This window comes from Dysidea avara, chromosome 15, assembly GCF_963678975.1.
Source record: "Dysidea avara chromosome 15, odDysAvar1.4, whole genome shotgun sequence".
Lineage (NCBI taxonomy): Eukaryota > Metazoa > Porifera > Demospongiae > Dictyoceratida > Dysideidae > Dysidea > Dysidea avara.
This window is the reverse complement of record NC_089286.1, coordinates 7,757,496-7,777,779: the sequence shown is the minus strand read 5'-3', so window position 1 is coordinate 7,777,779 and position 20,284 is coordinate 7,757,496. Positions and strand designations below refer to the sequence as shown.

Sequence of the window (20,284 nt, the reverse complement as noted above, 5' to 3'; positions counted from 1 at the left end):
ACAGATAGGTATTATTATATGTATGCCTTTGTACATGTGTTGTTCTGCAGGGGTTGTAGAGCAGGCCAGAGAACGAGAGACCAGCTTCAGTAGACAATGAACCTTACATGATGGAGTTTGAAGCATACAATAAAATGTGGATGCTACTCTGGAGGATCAAGGGCAACGCCCTCATGAAAATTGTTAGATTTATAAGCTCTGAAATGACTGTTGTGACTGAAAAATGTAACTATTCTATTGATCAATGAAGTTGGGGGCAACACCCTGCTCCTCCCCATTTCCACTACGTATGTTATTGTAGTCTTTTATTTTAAGGAATATTTGGACTAACATCTACAAAAGAAAGATACAAAGAAAATCATAAAAATAACAATATGTACAAAGGACAAAGACAATACAGGTATTAAAAAATATTCTAAATCAAAAGTTTGTATACCAAACTCAACAGAGTACACAGAGGATATTATGGACAATTCCATTTATACCATTTGCAGAAGGAAAAATCTATACAAATGAGTTGATGGAGGTAGCCATGCTTCCAAGAAGGAGTTAGACTTAGTAGGAGAAGTTGGGAGAGTGAAGTAACAAGAATATCTGCTGCCACATTCCACAATTCTGACTTTTACTTGTCAATGAAGTAGAAATGCTTTCTCTGGAACACACAGTACAACACATGCATGTAGCCTTAAATGGGTAGTGCAAATGCCCTGAAGGCCTTGTTACATGCATTCGCTTTAGCCAAAGCATAACATGTGTGAGTGTGGGTTGCTGCTAGGATGAAATATTCATGTTGGTGAGCATTTATTTTTAAAGATTTATAGTAGTTCACACTCAGATGGACTCAATTTCATTATTTACATAATTGTATGATTTTGAACATTTTTGAATGACTGTTCTATTAGAGTATCTCAATTCTGTAACATGTGTTTGGTTTCCATGCCATGCGATTTTTTTGCCTTTGATTAAATTTTAAGAGGATTTGTAGCTAATATTTACCAAGGTCTAGCTTTTATAAGTGGTTTGCCTAGTAGGCATAGCAGCAATTGCATTTTCAATGCTCAGCAGACACCAAGCTGGTGTGCTTACAACATTAGTAGTATACATCAGCATTGAAACCGGGTCACTACTGCTGACCCGGATGACCCACTGGTCCGGATTTGACCCGGATTACTTAAAGCCGAGGCGTGCAATAAGAGCTATGTTTCGGGTAGTCTCGAGCGAGCGAGACTACGTTTTGAGCGTTTGATTTGTTTTGAGTAAACGAGTAGTTATGTGATAACTAAGGCCATACCTATTTGAAAAGTTGTTGCTCGGACTCGACCGACCCAATTTTACACAGATTTTACTAAGAAAAGGAAAAAAAAATTTGATCACGTGGTACCTTAAAAATTGCTGCAAAAGATCGAGATACTCTAATGTACATTAGCAGTTATGCCCCAGGCGGGCTCTGCTAATTAAACAATATAATAATAACTCTAATAGAACAGCCAGTCGGTACAATTTTGATCTTAAATATTATGCTAGCTATCTGTAAACGTAGAATCAGCATGTTCCTCACTCCTGGCAAAGAAAATTTATGACAGCATCATGCAGTCAGTGTTTATTCTAGGGTTGTTAGGGGAGACTGCTTCGGTATAAGAATACTGCTTTGTAAGCATAAAGTTAATCATTACTTTTATCAAATAACTGCAGTTAAATTGATCATAACTACGAAGCTGGTTTCCCATACTACAAGTATTTGAATCTATTCCGCTCACGCGTTCAGTCAGTACGCGTGTCTGAGTATGTGGGCGAAAGAGGACGAGAAATCGTACAAATTATAGTGACGTCATGCATCGCACATGCGCATACCATAAATGTGTGTATATTTAAGTGATTAGAGCTGCATCAAAACATCAGTTAGTGCACAGCTTGTTACAATGTCTGGTTGTACTACTATCTTACTCCTAGCTTTGCTAGTAGTACAGTTTCCTTCCAACTATTGCTCGGACTGGTGGTAAGTGCTGAGGTGCATGGCTGTTATTATGCCAGCTGAAGTTGAGTAACTTTGTGTGTATGTTTCCTGTATAGGTCAATTGTGAAAGAAAGAGACCATGTGTTTAATCAGGAGGATATAACCTCGCCTATCAGTCAACACTGTTCCGACCCTGCCTTGTTCAATGGTACCTTAAATGCCTGCCAGCTAAATATCTGCAGGCGAGATACTAAGCTGCTATCAACTATCGCCATCGGGATACTTCGGGCTCTCAATCAGTGCCAGAAGTTGTTCAAGAACAGGCCCTGGAATTGCAGTGTCTTTGATTCCGGGCCATACCTGGGAAAGTTTGTTGAAAGAGGTAGGTATAACCATGAACTGTTTAGTGTCTGTGATGTATACAGCTATGTCTCCTACAGGAACGCATGAAACAGCTTTCCTCAATGCTATCATTAGTGCAGGGATAGCTCGAGAGGTTGCAAGGAATTGCAAGGAGCACAAGTTGGAATCATGTGCTTGCGATTTGTCCGAACCATCAACACCAAGTCCTGGTATTGTATCAATTCGACACTGCGGAGACAACAGCAACTATGGCATCAATATTGCTAAAGAATTTACTGAGTGTGTGGATGCTGATGGCTGCATTGGACAAGCTGCATCACACAATAGTGAGGTTGGAAGAAAGGTGAGAATGGAACAATTAAATTGTTCATGTTGCTATATCTAAATGCTGTAGCTTGTGAGCAGCACAACTGTTGAATGCTCTTGCTTTGGGATTTGTGCTCTCAAGACTTGCCACAAGAAAGTACCAGAAATTGAAGAGATTGGAATCAAACTGTTAGCTCAGTATGATGCAGCCAAACAAATTAAGGAGAACCAGCTGATGAACTCTTCAAATCTTGTGTACTGCAATTCTTCTCCAAATTTTTGTAAACGCAACTTAACAGAAGGAATGTATGGCTCATCTGGCAGGCAGTGTTGGCCAAACAGAGTTGGTCCTTCAAGCTGCTGGGAAATGTGCTGTGGAGGTCCAGTGGAACAGAGGATGGCAACTGAAATTGATACCTCTCAGTGCTACTTTGAGTGGTCCATTAAGAAAATCAATTGTGCTACTAAAACTGTCACCAGGCAATACTGCAAGTGATGACAATGCGTAGCTGCATATGAAGCTGACAATTTTCTTGCTTTTGTATATAGCCAGTTATTTTGTATATCAATAGGTACCTTGTTTTTCATGAGTTTCCTTGTTATTTAGCTATACATTAATACTCCACAAATTTGAATTGTAGGAAAAGCCTTCAAACTATAGATGTACATAAATTATGAGGATAATAACTCTATGTGGCCAACAATTGCACGGGTCATGTTGTAATACGTAAATGCGCAATGCAGTGGTTACTTGGCGATTATAGGCAGCCTCGGGAGTGGTCTCATCTTGTCAGTATAGTATGCATTGCCATCTCACAACATGCATTTCACCATTTATGAGTTTAGGAGTCTATTTGTGCACAGTAGTTCACACAGTCTTTGTACAAGAACTTTCAGAGACTAAATAGGGACCTGCATTTGAGCTATATAGTTTAAATGGCAGTTGCCACTTGCCTATGGGTATGCACCATTGTATTGACAAACGTGCAGTATATTTGTTCACCACAAAGCATACAAACTTGTAGCAAGCAAATTCAGTTTCAAGACAGTCCAGGTTATTAGATGGCTTCCTAATTCAATTGTGCCATTTTCCTTTAAAATGTATGGGGAGCCCCAGAGATCAGTTTCAAAGCACTGTGCATGCCTAAGGAACTAATTCCAACCCAGCTAACTATATATTTCTGAGATCGGCTATCAATACTCTATCTATTGAACATATAAAAAGTCCATTTTTCCAAAATTTAAAAATCAGGCTGGAATGCCTACTTAAGTCAGCCAATAAAACAACTGCTTACAGAATGTAGTACAATAAGTCAGGCAATATGCATGCTTTAACCTCTCAAGTGCTACATACTTTTGAGAACTGTGTAAATGCTTTATTTGTGCCATTTTCTATAGATACAAGGCTGCATTAATGGAACCACCATCAAGATCTATCAATAAGAGCACATAGTAAGCTGTCTGCTGTCCCGATCATCAATATCATGCAATCACTAGATTTACACAAACCTAATATTTGAGTCATTTCTGGAATTTAATATAGTAATGAGATTGGAATTAATTAATATGCAATTTTTGCCTGCAATAAAATATATTATAGTGCAAGAGTATATATAAGAGTGGTGTGACTGTTTTGTTAGCGTGAAAGGTAGTGTATTAGAGTGAAGGGTAGTGTATTAGAGTGAAGGGTAGTGTATTAGAGTGAAGGGTAGTGTGACTGCTCTATTAGACTGACTACTCTATTAGAGTGTAAGGTAGTGTAACTGCTCTATTAGTGTAAGGTAGTGTGACTGCTTTATTAGAGTGTAAGGTAGTGTGAAGGTAGTGTGACTGCTCTATTAGAGTGTAAGGTAGTGTGACTGCTCTATTAGAGTGTAAGGTAGTCTGACTGCTCTATTAGCCTTAATGATAGTTTTAATTTGCTATTGATTTGAGCATTTTATTTAATAATGACATAGTTGAAAGTTTAGTGCCACTAATCCCTCCCTGCACCATGACCTTTACTTGAACACTCACGTGTAGTCACCTGTAAGTGAGCTACATGCACACATACAAAGCATTAGGTCTCAGAAAAGCTCCTGTGCTTAGCATTCAGGAGAGCTAAGCTGCGTTTAAGACAGGGGAAGGTCCAGGAGCTGTCACACTGGGATACGCAGATCTACATTTGTACTCTTAGACTAATATTTCACTATGTACTGGCATGGGAAGGGTTAATGCTATATTGTTATCAAGTGTTAAATGCAGTTGTACAGACAGTGCCATTGCTGAAAACAAATGTTATTCTATGTTATATACTATTAAACCTAACTCAGGCTTTTTAAATAATGATTGTAAATGATAAAGTACTTGCTTTATTACAGCATATCATTATTATGTACTATTATGTTTAAAATGCTTTTGAGTAATTATCTATTGTGCTCATTATTTCCAAAATTATACCACAATCTTTAGCCAATTGTGTCAGTTTATTGTTGTATAAGACCTTTTACATTGATGCTTCAGCTTATAATAGTCTTCTGTACATATAATGGTTGCTACATTAGAGAAACTCATTTCTTTATTAGAGTAGTATAACTGTATGACTGCATGAAATTTCTAGCTGCTCTATTAGAGTATCTCAATCTTGTTAATGGAATTATGTAAATTGCAACAGTTAAAGTTTTATAATTGCTTCGAATGCCAGGTAATGCTTGGTTCCCACACATTCCTATTAAACAATTTATAATCACTGCATTCCTATTTAAAATCGTTGAATTTGTGGATCTTCTTCCCTCTAAATCTGCTTTATAGTTATATCATCTAGGTAGAATGGATGCACAGTAGGTAGAGCTGTAGGTGTGGATTTAGAGGAAGGATCAGCAGGCTTGAAGACATCGTTATAATTGATTTGCAACAACATCATTGCCACCATTTCTAGACCACTCTCTTCAACTTCACAACTTTTAAACCGAGGCTTTTAAAGGACGTGCCTTTTTTACAGCTTGGCTATTTTGCATGCATTAATAATTACATGATTTTAGCCATTTCTTGGTTGTTATATTTGATCTCACAACTTTGGCTATGTTAAGGCAATCACTTTTCATAATGTGGCTGGTTTGGGCATGGATATCACTATACCTTTTGCTCTTGCAAGCTCCAAGCAAGTTTATGTTCAGCTTTGCATGGAGCTTACTTTTCACAAGAATATGTTTTCTAGCCCTAATGCATGGCACTCCCTTAGACTAAGTGTTTACACCTGTATTTTATTATTAAACCAACTACAGAATGTAAAGGTCTAAGCGGAACATACATCTACTGAAATATCACATGGAGAATAGCCCCACCATCACACCCAAGACCACTATGCCTCTTTACTCTGGCTCCTTTCAAACACAGGCTTGTTATGCAGATAGTGGTAAACAACCATCTTGCCCTTATATAGCACACAGTTTCAGAGTAACTATTTAACCAAGGAATGATGATAGTCTTCCAATTAAATGCTTTGCCACTCAGTGCATCAATCCATCAACTGCACAAAAGGAACTCCTTGATCCTCAACATTTCTACCATAGACTCTATTCTTCTCAGGTGCAGCACTAATAAGCCAACATGCATAGCTAATTCATGGAGGAGAAGGCATCAGTGTCACTGTGACACAACTATCAAACAATGCCTCTACTTCTGGCTGCATGCCACACACCTCAGACAACCAAGTAGGATAAATATACTGCATTAATTTGCAATAGAGCATATATGTGCTCTGCTTGTTTCATTTTCATTGACATCATGTTCTATAAATTTTAGAACTTTCATTTCAATTATAGATTGGGTTCAGAAGTATAATATTTTTATTGTAATTATAATATTTTTATTGTAATTATAAAACAGAAATTAAGTGGACTCTACGATGAATAACCGACAGCAAGCAGTGGATCAGGAATTGATGTAGTTAAAGTCCATATTAAGTGTTTTTGCTATTCAAACAGTATAATAACACATGTGACACAATGATGGGGTCATAGGAACTGTAATGATGTTGAAGATCGGGAATTTGTTTTTCTGGTTACAAGTTTAAACCATTAGATAGCAATAGGAAATACATACTAGAGGAAGCAATTTCTTCTTGATAGATGCTTATTCTAATTTGACTATATGTAAATTTAACAAGCAGTCACATGAGTCATGTTGTCAGCCTACATCAAAGTCATCCATGTACATAAAAGACTATGTCATAAACATACCTACGGTACCGCTCAAAGCCAACGTCGCACGAAACCCTGGGGTGCACGCGAGCGACTACGCTATGACTTTGGAGTACTTTCGTGCACAAGCTTACACAGCCCCAGCGCAGACTCGCACGTCAATGGGAGCGGTTTTCTTAATAATTAATACACTTGCATGTTAGCTGCACAATCGCTACTCCATGCAAGCATGTTAGCGAAAACAGAGCCATTGCAACAATACCGGTTGTTTTGCGTATAGCACGAATAGTAGGTTTTACGTTTAGTATAGCATGAATATATAGTAGGTTTTGCGCCTTTGTCGACCGCCACAAATGCTTCAAGTTGTTTCAAGGACCATTCCTGGACTACTGAAAAGCAAACAAGAACGTCACGTGTTGAGTCACTATCCGGGCGATCGAGTCCACTCGAGTGCTCTCAGCTAGCTAATTATAATTCTCCGTGGGGAAAACCCAGCAGGTGGTTGACAAAAGCACAGCTAATGTTATTAACTTACATTATAATAACGACAACTATTGAACATAAATTTATACTTACCAGGAAAATTAGGCTGCCAGTGCTCAAGAGAGCTGAAACAATTTTGTAGCCTGGTTTATTTTCACACGCGTTCACTTACGACGTTTTGATTAAAAGCCGCAGTCTTTACGTATGTTAAGCTACCATGCGGATTTTAATCAAGTTGTTTATATTATATAGGCTATATGTATAGACTTGACATGCAAATATAATTATTGTTGCGTATCATCAATATTACAGGTGTTGCTAGCCATGCCTGAGGACGCGAAGATAGCTTGACGGTCTACAAGTTAGCCAGACGACGGGTGAAGTCTCCAAAGAAGAACCTTCAACGTTGTATAATGTGATTTTAAGTGTTTACGTATAACCTATATTCTATATTAATCATAGAGCAGGATGTTTTTAATTAGCATAATGTTCTTGCGTTGGCGTGGCCGAGGGCGTGGCTAGCCACTGGCCGGGGAACGTGATCCAATACCGCACTTCTTAGCCTATAAGAGAGGGAGAGAAACCATCAATATTTACGAATAGCAAGGTTGTGTTACAAAATATTATAGCTACCCATTGAGTGAGTCCTCGACGCTGTGACAGTAGAAAACACACGTGACAATAAAGTAACTTGTGTACAACCTATATGGTAGTCTGTCGGCGCCCGCCCCTTTGCATAGAGTGGTCGGGCGCCGCCAGACTATATAAATGGCACAATTATAATAATTCAAGCGTAGCTTGCAAAATGCCTCGTATGGATGTAGCAACCAGGAAGAGAGTAATTGTACTGCATAGAGCTGGATATACCCTAGGAACCATTTGGAAACGACTGCAACAAGAAAGGATTAAAGTAACACTCAGAAGCTTGCAGCGGTTGCTGAAAAAATTTAAGAAGCATCACATTATCACCGACTTGCCTCGACAACATAAGTCCCGTAAAATAACCGCAAATATGAGCAAGATGATTGATAGTATGCTACAGGACAATGATGAACTTACTGCTAGACAGATTCGTGAAAAGTTAGAAAAGAAGTTTCCATCTTTGCGAGTTTCTCTAGCTACAGTAAAGCGGTCTCGTAGAGAAAATGGTTGGGTATGTACTCGTCCCCATTATTGCCAGCTGATTCGAGAAGCTAATAAAGCAAAAAGAGTAGCGTGGTGTAAAAAGCAATTAGAAAACTGTGAGCAGTTTGAAGATGTTATCTTCAGTGACGAATGCACAGTTCAATTAGATCACCATGGTAGACTGTGCTTTAGAAAGCAAAACCAAAAGAGGATACTGAAACAACGACCAAAACACCCTGCAAAGGTTCACATTTGGGGTGGCATTTCGGTTAGAGGAGCAACCCAAATTGTTATCTTTACTGGGATTATGAACGCTGTGAGGTATGTACAGCTACATAGCTGTAGATAACAATTGCAGGTATTAGTTAACATAATATTATACTTGTGCAGGTATCGCAAGGTATTGGAATCATCACTGCTGTTATTTTTGAAAAAGTGCTATCCACGGGGTCATAGACTACAGCAAGATAACGACCCCAAGCACACCAGCAAGTACATTGGAAGGTTTTTTGCAGCTAAGAAGATTAATTGGTGGAAAACGCCTGCAGAATCTCCTGACATTAACCCCATCGAAAATGTATGGGGATCACTGAAACAGTTTTTAAGAAGCTCTTACAAGCCATTAAACCTTGAAGAGTTAAAGGAGGGCATTCAGCAATTTTGGCAGACACTGACTCCAACTGTTTGTAAAAAGTACATTGGGCATTTGCATAAAGTGATACCAAGGATTATAGAGGTGGAGGGAAATCCAAGTGGATATTGATACAATTAAGTTCTGTAGAATACTTAACTACATAGCTATACTTTATATACATTTTTTATGCATTGACTTCAGTAATAATTAAGCAGAAATGAATTATTCATGAAAAGGAAACAGTAATCACTTATTAATTGGGATAACAGTAATCATCTAGATAGTTATTACTAACGTTTCTGAAGTATTCACTGTGGTGGTTGTTGTCTACTAGGTTTGTTTATCAGCCTCCTACAACTTTCATCGATAGAAACGACGCAGGCAGCCCACTCTTTTCTTTCATTTTCATACCCCTGGAGAGGAAAGAACTGGAATGTCAAAGATCGGATATATTGAATCATTTGAGGATTTAACTGTGATTTTCTACCCTTTCCAGACACATTGGATGAGCACCTCACCGAAACAGTGAATAATCTTCTGACTAAGTTGACAGAAAAGTTGCGCCTAGAGCAACTAGTATTGTAAATGGATGTGAGCTCCATGTTTGATAAAGCCGTAGTGGGCATTGGAACTGGTACCATACGGTTAGGGGTAGGAGGGGTCCTCACAGAATTTGGTGTGGGATCTGTAGCATTTGTCCCTTGATCTGGTACCAAACAGGCAGGGGTAGGAGGGTTCCTCACAAAACATTGTACAGAATTTGGTGTCACTGCAATGGGATCCATAGCATTTGTCCCTTGTACTGATACCATACAGGTAGGGGTAGGAGGGGTCCTCACTAAAGGCTGTACAGAATTCGGATTCACTGCAATGGGGTCCGTAGCATTTGTCCCTTGATCAAGTAGTACTCCAGCTGGTACCATACGATTAGGAGTAGGAGGGGTCCTCACAGAATTTGGTGTAATTACCACAGGCACTGTAACATTCGTCCCTTGATCAATTGTAGGGTTGGCTTCAGCAATAGTTGACTCATGACTAGGTGGTATCATATTCTCTTCAGCATTTGGCGGTAGCTCCCCCTGATAAGGCTCTGCAGTGGTAGTAAGTGGACTAAGTGATGACTGGTGACTTGGTGGTATCATAATACACTCTGTTGGGGATGGAACTTGTACACTTGACGAATTGAATCCAACTGATATGGTATCGGTGGGATTGAACATTTTCGTAAGAATAGACGCAAGAGTTTTTTGCGAATCCTCTACTGCTTTTGTCAGCTTCCCAACAGTTGAATTGAGCTCCACTAAAGACTTCTTCTATAAAAAAGAAAAAGTTTTATGATTTTTTCAGAGACTTAGCTACTTAAACTGAACTACATTAGTGTGCCAATATTATAAGTTGTGTCATGATTTATGCTTTTAATTAATATTAGTGAATGGGTGAGTCTATACAAAAATTATTAATGCATGTAGAGAATCAAATATATGCAATAAGAAGGTAGTCATGACTGTGCTTTACATACAAAAAAAATTTGTTAGCTTCTGCTTTTTTCTGTATTTGTTCTAAGCACTGATGTTGTTCAGGATGACATCAGTGAAATTTATTGTAGCTATATGCATACTTTTGATTCCCCACAAGCATTAGCACAAGTATGTATTTCTTACCTGTTCAGTGCTTTCAATTTTTAATTCCTTCTTTAGCTCATGAATATCTAATTCCTGCTGGAAAAAATTAAAATTAACAACGGTAACTAAAGTAACTATGTAAATGGAAGCATTTTAGGACTACTCAAATTTTCCACAGTTATAGTTAGAACGAGCCGACAAGGTTTCTACGTGATTTAATGACCTGATTTATGGGTAGTTGAGCCCACATCATCAGAGGGGCACTAAATCATAGAAACTGAAGTCGGCCCATTTTAAGTAGTTTAGAAAGTTTCTCTGAGCGTAGCAGGCAAAGAAAGATTGAGAGAAAGTGGCACTAAGGGTACTCGAATCGAGATTTTTTCAAGGTGTCAACACCATACCATAGTAGCTACTATGCCTAGAAGAACGGCGCCAATGATGATTGTCTAGTGTAGAAAGTAAGCTATAACAAGTGGCAAAATGGCTGTTAGCATTATGAGATATCTGTTAAGTTTGTTAATCGGCAGCGCCACACTAACATCGCATTGTGCCCAGTTATACTGAAGTGGTGTGTTGGCTAGCCAGTATTGTAAGCCTTTAGAAACTTCTGATCGAGTGAAGTGAGTACAGGAGAGTAAAAGAAAGTAGCAAACTCTGTAGCTGTTGTTGTCAGAGTCGAGTTGCTGATAGTAAGTGTCAGCCACGCCACCATGTGGCAATAGAACGATCAGCCCAAATATTGTGTGTCTTGTCCATAAAGTAAGCTAACAGCGAAGGTACTGTGTATTTGGCTTTTGCCGACTTTTGTTTGATGAATGTAGTAAACAACCACTGGCGAGACCACAGGTTACTAAGTGGTTAGTAACCCCATCGCAGGTTTCTATTGGATTTAGTAACCTTATTAAGCATCTAGAGAAATTATACGTAATTTTCTAAGGGAGAATAAGTTATACATCCATGATGTTTAGCGTATGACTGGTTATGCAAGTCTTGCACCTATCATACTGAGTAATAAAGTTAGCTCAAACTATTATATTATTAGCCAAGTATTCAAGTGAGTTTCAAATATACTGATAATCCTAATGCTAATAGAGCTACGTTTATGATAGATATAATAGTAAAGTACCTCAGGTTGCACAGCTATCACAGATTTTCAAGATCCATGCTATAAAATGCCACGTTTCGTGTGACTTACTGCCAACTAAAATGGTTACAAGACAGTAGTCAGCATCCATAATTTCACATGTTATGCTGCTGTGCAACATAAGGAACCAAGAACTGCACAACTTGAAAGGGCTATACATAGTATACATTTTGAAGTACACACCTGTCTACCACCAGTGTAGTGGTACACGGAACGGTCACGCTCACGATCACTCGAATCCATAGCCATCGGTACCACAATTTCCTATGTAAAATTACAATAATTAAATGACCAAGTTTTCCAATGCTAGTACACAGTACATACTTTGTTCACTGCTCCAAAAGAATCTCTCGTATGCTGTAATTAAATAAATTAAAACAAATTTAATGTAAGAATTTACATAGACCATCTCAATCAAACAACAACATAGGTTGCAGATTTCTTTTATCGTCTGATCTGTACATTGACTATGCTGAAAATACACTACTGGGTCAACAGTACCATACAAATTAGCATATTAACTTTTTCTCAGAGCACTAGTTATTCATTTATTCCTTTTTAAGTGTTGAACGTGTATCGGTACACCTAAGATGGCTTTTGCTGGGGGCAATAATTTAGTACATGAACTTGAGCAATTTTCTTGTTTGACACACTGCCCTGGTAGTCAGATAATTCAACATCAACAGTTTCCTACAACAATCATTCATCATCACTAGACAAAGCAGTGGTGATAGTTTTTTTTGACTATACAGTATTGTGCATCAAAGTGAATCCATCCAATAATTGATGGTACACAAGAAACAAAACACTAGGCACAAAAAGGCTACAAAATCTGACTGAAACACAGTGTCAGCCTATACAATCAACCAACTCTGCGAAGCCCAAAACTACACAATTACACAATGTAAGTATGGTTATTACAAACCCACTGCTAGATAACAGCTAAGAAAACTGTGCTTTTAAAGAAAAGTACCCACTTCAATATCATCTTCACTGTATTCATCATCAACATTTTTGTGCTGATCTATGATCTAGAGGATACATTAATTAACAATTGTACATATATTTAAAGCACTTACAATGTCATTCCAAGTATCCAAATCATCTGATGTCATCTATAAAATACAAAAATACAGTACGTTTTAGCACGGTAATGTATTTACACATACTTCAATTTCATTCATGGGAATTTCTTGTATGGGAGCTTCACCAACCTTTAAAATAAAATCATCATCATCCTGCTATATAAGATATATTTTAGTAATGAATATGTGTCAGATCTTGGTACTATGTATACTCACTTGCTTTGCTTTCTTTGATCGCTGCTTTTGTTTGCCTTTCTTTGTAGTTTCCTAGAAAACAAGCATCAAACTTGGTCACATAATAAGAAATGGATACATTTTTGGTCTTCTGTGGTTGTTGCTTGCCCATTCTCCCGGCCTCCTGAAAGATTTTATAAATCATGCACAATAAACATAAAACACCTGCACATACATTGTCATGTTTCATGCTTTTATCTTCATTGTTGTTTACCTAAAGGGAACAATAACAAATTATTGAAGCACCTATATATATGTTAAACTTGCACATGAAGCACATTCATACTTGTATCAGTTTTCTTTTTCTTCTTCTTTTCGTTTTCTTTCTTCCTATTTCTTCACTCATACTTTGAGCTTCATTAGTCTATGATTGATCTACTATAATGAAATTTTCAAATGGACATATACCTACATCAATCAATTTCCTTCCTACAACAGCTTTCTCCTTTGTGACGTTCTGTTTAACTCCTCTGTTCTCCTTTTCTTCATCATTCAGCAATTCGTCTTCTTTTTTATTGCAACAATCTTTTGATCCTACAACAGAGAATATAACACAACAATAATATGAACTGCATGGCTTGGTCTCTTGTTCATTTCTTTTATAGCATATGGGCAGATTGTGGTAGGAACTTGTAAGACAATTTAATAATACACTCCTATCAATTATCCAAGCTCTATATTGGCTGTATATCAATGGTGCATGAATTTGTGAGAGTTACGTAAATCTTAGCTTTGCATTTCACAGACATACACATTTATTAGGTGCTCACAGTGTTTCTGTTAGAATGCACGACATGATACATAGGTACAGAAAAATAGAATTGATCAGTCACTATAGGAAACCACATTTTCCAGGTTAGGTTATCCCATTTGCATCCATGAAACTGCAAATTGTGAATATAGATGTAGCTTATGCGGTATAACAACAACCCCTTAGTGGACCAGTGGTCCACTACACAAATCCATTCATAAATGAATTAAAGACCTTCTGACACCCGTGATGGAAGTATATTTACCTGCCATAACAAAAGTAGCTGGGTACAAAACTCCATCGTCCCACAGCACAATACAACTATCTCCTTCAGATAGCTTTTTAATATCTGATTGTATCCGAAAATCTTCTACAACAGACGTACACCCCTCCTCCTCATCAAATCGAACAACAGCATGATCACATGCATCTACAGTAAAACAATTGATCAATATGTACAAAATATTGCCAACAAACAGGTTCTCACAGGTGCATGTTTATGTGTGTAAGTATATATCTCATGCAAGTTCTGATACTGCTATGGATTATTGACCTATTACTGAGTGATCAAGCAAGTAGACACTAGACCAGAACATAAATTTCACAAATCACTGCAGATAATCATTGATATGTGGTAGCTTTGAGTTGACCAGTGAATTTTCAAGGTCCAGGATGCCACCAGATAGTACTCCCACAACATTATTTACAGCCAGTTTATACACCATAAACCACTAATTGCCCATAATTTGTGGTATATGTTTATCTAATTTCAAATGACCATGGTTCTTTTTTGGAAATTTAATGTTAAAGTGCAAAAAGACATCATGGATTATACAACGCTGGTTGTACGTAATAGTAAATCCAGCTACTACATGTACCTACATGTTCAGTGTAGGTGCTGTGTTCAATAAAAGATACAATTTATTACTGTAACAGTTCACACACAAATGCCATGTAACTTACATACCACTCACCATATCAACCAGAAGGCATACAATTGACCACAAATTACAACCACCTAGTGGTTTTCTGTATAAGGTAGTATTGACTAGAGAAGTAGTTCTTTGGCTTTGGTACCAAGTACATGTACTGTTCTAAGCTTCTGTACGATATAAATGAAGTTTCAGTGCTTGGTGTTTCCTAAGAAGTTAGTCAATTTTGGCAATTTGTCAGGCAGCCATGGTACAGTGAAGATATGGACACAATGCAGTTCAGCAAACTCATTACAGAGATGTGCTAATACAGCATGACCAGTAGCAAAGTACTATATAGAATTATAAGAAATGTCTATGACTTGTGTAGGCCTCTAAAAGCACACTTTGAATTTTACAGAGTATAAAATTATTTTTGAAATATATTGCATTCAGTCATGGGTTAAGTTAATTTCATTAGTCAGGAAAGTTTAATTAGGTGGGTTCAAACTAAACAAACACAGATGTTCCTCCTTAAACCAGAAGCCTGTAAACACAAAATGCTAATCCCTGTCAAACTTACCACTAATTGATATAGCAATTTGTGGTGCATAATCCAGGGTCAACAGAATTATACTCTGAGCCAACTTTAAATATGCTATAAAGCACAAACAAAAGAGCTGGGTGGATCTGACTGAGTTATCTTTAGGTCTAATGTTTTTGTTTGATAACTAGCATTGTATTCGTTGTGTCATTGAGCCAAAAATAATGATGAAGACATGCCATCCTATAATGTCAGCGTACTACATAATAAAACATGAAAGTCTTTATGTACAGTATGAAACCACTTATGAAATTAGATAAAACTGACACTACAGAATGCAATGTTACTGTATAACCAAGTTTAACAAGTAGAATGCTTGTGTAGCTTCCCAAACAATACCAGAGACAGGTTGGCGGAGGATATGTCTAGTACTAATGAATGAATGGGTGAGTAACACATGAATTTCGTTAACTTATGAAATCACTGTGACCAAGAAGAGGCTCCACTGAAAAGCTTTTGTGCCTACACCTTCCTCCACTGTAAAAACACTGTGCCTTCAAAATCCCAGTACGTACTAAACAGCACTGGTACTAGTGTGCAGAAAGCTTATTAAATTAGAAAATAAACTACCATAAGGATATGGATGCAAGAGGTCTTGGAGCTCAAACTATTCCTGAACATAATATCATGCGTGTGCTACAAAACAAAATAAACAATTATAGGCCAATTGCAAAGTTATGCAACTCTGTTGTGCCTTGTGTGATGCTATGAGATTCTAATCAATACCACAATTTTGAATCTAACAGTATTAGTATGCTTTTCAAAGATGACACTGAGTAGCTACATTATTAAAAACCACTATAATGTGGGTGGTAAGTACAGTGAATTGAAAAAGAATATAGTAAATGTTTGTCCAAGACATATTTTTGCCATGCTATGTCATAAGAAACCATGAAAGTCTTTATGTACAGTATGAAGCCACTCATAAAATTTAACAAAAAATTATGTGATTGGCTTCCTAAACAATACCAGAGACAGGTTGGCAGAGGTTATGTCTATAGTACTAAGTAATGAATAGGTGAGTGGAATTTGTAAACACATGAATTTCAATAGTCAATAGTCTGATGTACTTATTTGGATGTAAAAAAATATTGGACTTTTAAAAATTTTATTCTACCATTCCAGTAGTCCATTCCACTGTTTATACACTCCCATTAAAATGTTTAACAGTCATTCATTATCCTTTAACCATATTACAACTCTTATACCATTCATGCATGCTTATACCACAGACTTGTCAGTTAGGCATGTTCCTGAGCTTTTTAACCAAGCAAGCAGTATGCTACCTATATACCAACAGTAGCTAATAGCTTTGACCAGATGAGGTAACCAATCCATGTACAGCATCACTTCCTTCAACCTAACCTTGTTGTAGCATGCAAAGGAAGTTGGAATAAACTACCCATAACATGCAGCATACAGTGCACTAGAAGTTTCAAACAACCTTTCTAATGAGCACAAAACAGCAAGTTGGCATTGTGCTACTTCTAGAGAAGGCAAATGTTTAGCTAGATAAGTACATTATGGCTATAAAATATTGTGCATCCATAAGCGGGCAGCTCGATGGATCTGCGGGAGTCGCTCGTGTCCATCTACCAGCTCTTGGACTATCTCCTCGAACGATTGTTGCTCTCAACTTCACCGTCCTTCTCTGCAGTCAAGACGAAGTTTCCTTTCAGTCAGTTTCCTCAATGACAAAAAACCATCAGCAAACACCTATTGCATTTAATAGTCACTGTTAATTAATTCAATAGCATCTACCAGAAGTCACCATCTTTCACTAGTCCCTCCATTGACTCTAGGAGATATTCATTTTTTGTCAACACTACTTTCCTCTGGAACACTGTACCATTACTAATCGTTGAAGACAGTAATCGAAAGTCTTTCCAGCATCTCCTTATAATTACTTATGTGTCAATTAATTTCTGTATCACTGTTTTGAGCATTGTTTAGCTAACTGTGGGTCTATATACATATGTATGTATGTATGCTTGTTTTTGTAGGCAGACACATTGTACAAGCTTTACCTTTTGTGTATGCCTTCCTTTATGATAATAATAATAATAATAAGTATGAATATAATAACCAAGTAATAATAATAAGTGACGCCATTAATAATAGGTATGAATATAATTATTTTTGGTAATTAGTTACAATGGTATGGCCTCCAAATAAGTTTAATCTGCCATAACTTATGCATAGTAGCTATCTTCACAAGAAATGTACTTCACGACAGTTTCATAGTGTCTATCGTATTTTCTCATGTAAATTCTTTAGAGAAAGGCTCGAAGCTACTCTACATATTCGTTCGCGCAAGTATAGGCCACGCCCCTTTTACCTCGAACGTCAGTACGAAGCTATAGACACGGCGTTTTCAGCCCATTGTGAAAAGCACCCATAACATTTCAGGAGCTCGTTTCACACGGGTTCAAAGTTGGCACGAATAAACCTCAAAGCGAAAGCTTATACCTAGTTATATAACCTAGAACTGCTATACTGGCGCTGCATGCATAGCTATAGTCTTCATTCCTCTCATACTGTAGCATAGCTAAGCCACTTTGCTAACTTGGATGCGCAAATACAAACCAAAAGCTACAAACACACTCAAACGTTTTTGGAACACGACGGTAAACGCCCCTGGTAAACTACTTTTAAAAAGACCTGGCGCGTCCGTTCAACTCGCGCTCTAGCTATAACCGTAGAACTACTTACCATAAAACAAAAGGCGACGTCTGGCTAGCGTCACTTGGTTTGCTTAACAGCTGGTGCAAATCAATGCGAAAAACAGCTAGATCAATGCCCACCAGCCAGTATTGGTTGGCTAGCTACTTAGCGTTAGCTAAGCATGTACGACCAAAAAAGCAGTTAGCTAGCTAAATATAATACAGCAGTAATTAATAACAAACCTTTGCTCGCGAGCGCCATTGCACGCCTCGGCCTTAAGGATGCCATCTCCTTTCGAGTAACTTCGAGTAACTTCGAGTAGACTGTGAATTGTCAAGTAGCTAGGCTCTACAGGGGGGTGCCAAATATCGTTAATTGTCAGCTGTCTGCGACGAATGGTTGAAAAGACGGTACCAGCCAGTTGTTGATGTCTCGAACGACTGTTCCACGGGATTGAAAGTTTAACACCAGGTGAATCCCGTAAAGTATGCATGAAATCATCACCACAGAATGTTTATCAGTGTATACCTCTTAATGGCAATGGATTTCTATCGCTTCCGTTGAAGGGCTAGCAGTATTCCATATCGTGTTTTGGTATACGTACCTGCGCATGGCGAACTCTCGAGGTAGCTTGGGAGTGCTTGCACGTTACGGTAGCGTGATCACGCGCGTACTCCAATGCACGATGTAATGGACTCCAGAGCAAGTGCGACGTTGGCTTAGAGCGGTACCGTACGTACATAAGGACATACCTACGCACATACAGAGTGCATGCATACATATGTACAAGTGAGTGTGATCTAATTGTGTCATACTTAAACTAACAAAATTGTGAATCTGCAAAAGTTTTATTAGCTTCAAGAAGACGTTGTTGGAGAAGTTTAAGGTTACGGGATAGTGAGCAACTGTCAAACAAAAATTTTATTATGTAATTAAAGTGGGCTTGGTGTTGTTATGTTGTGTATCAGCTGGTAACAGGATTAAATTGTTGGGAGAATCATAGCGTGCTGACTGGACAGTTACAAGGTACAAGAAAACACACGTAACAGTACAAGATAACATAGACACAACACACTTAGCAACTGGCGCACCTGTAAGCACATGTGTAGTTTTGCTACTAATGACGATATTTTCCTGAACCAAAAATCAGGACTGTCAAACTAGTTGTTAACATTTTGTATAAACAGACTATTAGTTTGACTTCTTGTCTAGGGCTTGACAGAGCCATTTGTTAGAAATAATGTTTCTAGTGCTTGTGATATCAATTAAAAAATTAATTTTGTGACCACAGTGTCTTTCTTTAGGCCATATTGTAGTCATATTTCAGCAACTATACACATTATTCACAAATCCTCTTGTCAGTCCCTCACAAGTGATGTTCTTCTAACCTTAGAATTGTTAGTAAGTTCTCATGGTTCTTCATTGGTCTGATTTTTGGTCCACAGTTTTCACTAATTGGCATGGGGACAACTCATGTTTCCATCACAACATTTAAATTCCATGTCAATTAATGAGACGTTAAGAATGCATAAATATTTGATAACAATGCATTAAGAAAAATCAAACCTCTAATCATGAAAAATGATTGATAGTGTATATACATGAGGGGTTTACAGTATCCCGTAACCTTAATAAAAATACACTGTTTTTAAATTAACAAGTTAGTAACTATATGACTGTAACTGTTTTCCCCCTTCTTATACTTCCATGGAAAACAGCTGCATATATACTCAAACAAATGTGTAGCCATGCTATACTTGAGTGGTAATGTAATTTGTAATAAACATGGTTGCACTACTGTTACAAATACAAACTAAACTAAATGAGGATGTTAGGTAACCAATTCATACTAATGAAACTGTCAAACTATTTAACCACCATCATACTAACTTTGCAATTAAACACTGCAAGTCATCACAGAATTATGTACATAGCTACAATGACCATTACTCTTCTTGTCAATTATTCATAACATTTGTAGTGAATACATCACACTCATGGCCATCTATGCACTATATATATTATTAAATGCAAAAATAAATTATACTATTATACCAAAAGTCAACTGTATGTATATAAATAAACTAATAAATCAGCTAACAGAATACCACATTTGGTAGCTACTGTATATACAGCTTAATCTCCTTTACAAGCACACCCTCATTTGAATAGGGCTCATTTCGACAAATCCTAGCTTCAAGATTCTTGTCACTGGTTAGCGGT

At 37.6% G+C, this 20,284-nt stretch overlaps 2 protein-coding genes across 9 annotated transcripts; one reads left to right on the top strand and one right to left on the bottom strand.

Moving 5' to 3' along the window:
• The first annotated feature begins 1,916 nt into the window (after positions 1-1,916).
• LOC136245622 (protein Wnt-4-like) lies at positions 1,917-3,311 on the top strand. The gene is made up of 4 exons (XM_066037113.1): positions 1,917-1,996; positions 2,071-2,336; positions 2,395-2,660; positions 2,712-3,311. The coding sequence occupies exons 1-4, from the start codon at positions 1,920-1,922 to the stop codon at positions 3,117-3,119; spliced, it is 1,017 nt and encodes a 338-aa protein (XP_065893185.1). The 5' UTR covers positions 1,917-1,919; the 3' UTR covers positions 3,120-3,311.
• Positions 3,312-9,253: 5,942 nt separating this feature from the next.
• Positions 9,254-18,671, bottom strand: LOC136246106 (rac guanine nucleotide exchange factor JJ-like). 8 transcript variants are annotated; one of them, XM_066037569.1, is made up of 14 exons: positions 18,304-18,671; positions 14,148-14,312; positions 13,544-13,665; positions 13,418-13,495; positions 13,307-13,345; positions 13,211-13,255; positions 13,114-13,164; positions 13,027-13,053; positions 12,892-12,927; positions 12,790-12,843; positions 12,137-12,169; positions 11,996-12,076; positions 10,708-10,764; positions 9,254-10,359 (listed from the first exon to the last, which is right to left on the bottom strand). In XM_066037569.1, exons 1-14 carry the CDS (start codon positions 18,347-18,349, stop codon positions 9,355-9,357), a joined length of 1,839 nt encoding a protein of 612 aa, XP_065893641.1. In that variant the 5' UTR covers positions 18,350-18,671; the 3' UTR covers positions 9,254-9,354. The 8 variants fall into 8 exon arrangements, with proteins under 8 accessions (XP_065893641.1, XP_065893639.1, XP_065893642.1 ...); XM_066037567.1 differs by having other exon boundaries at positions 12,982-13,050; XM_066037570.1 differs by having other exon boundaries at positions 13,027-13,050.
• Between the last annotated feature and the right edge of the window lie 1,613 nt (positions 18,672-20,284).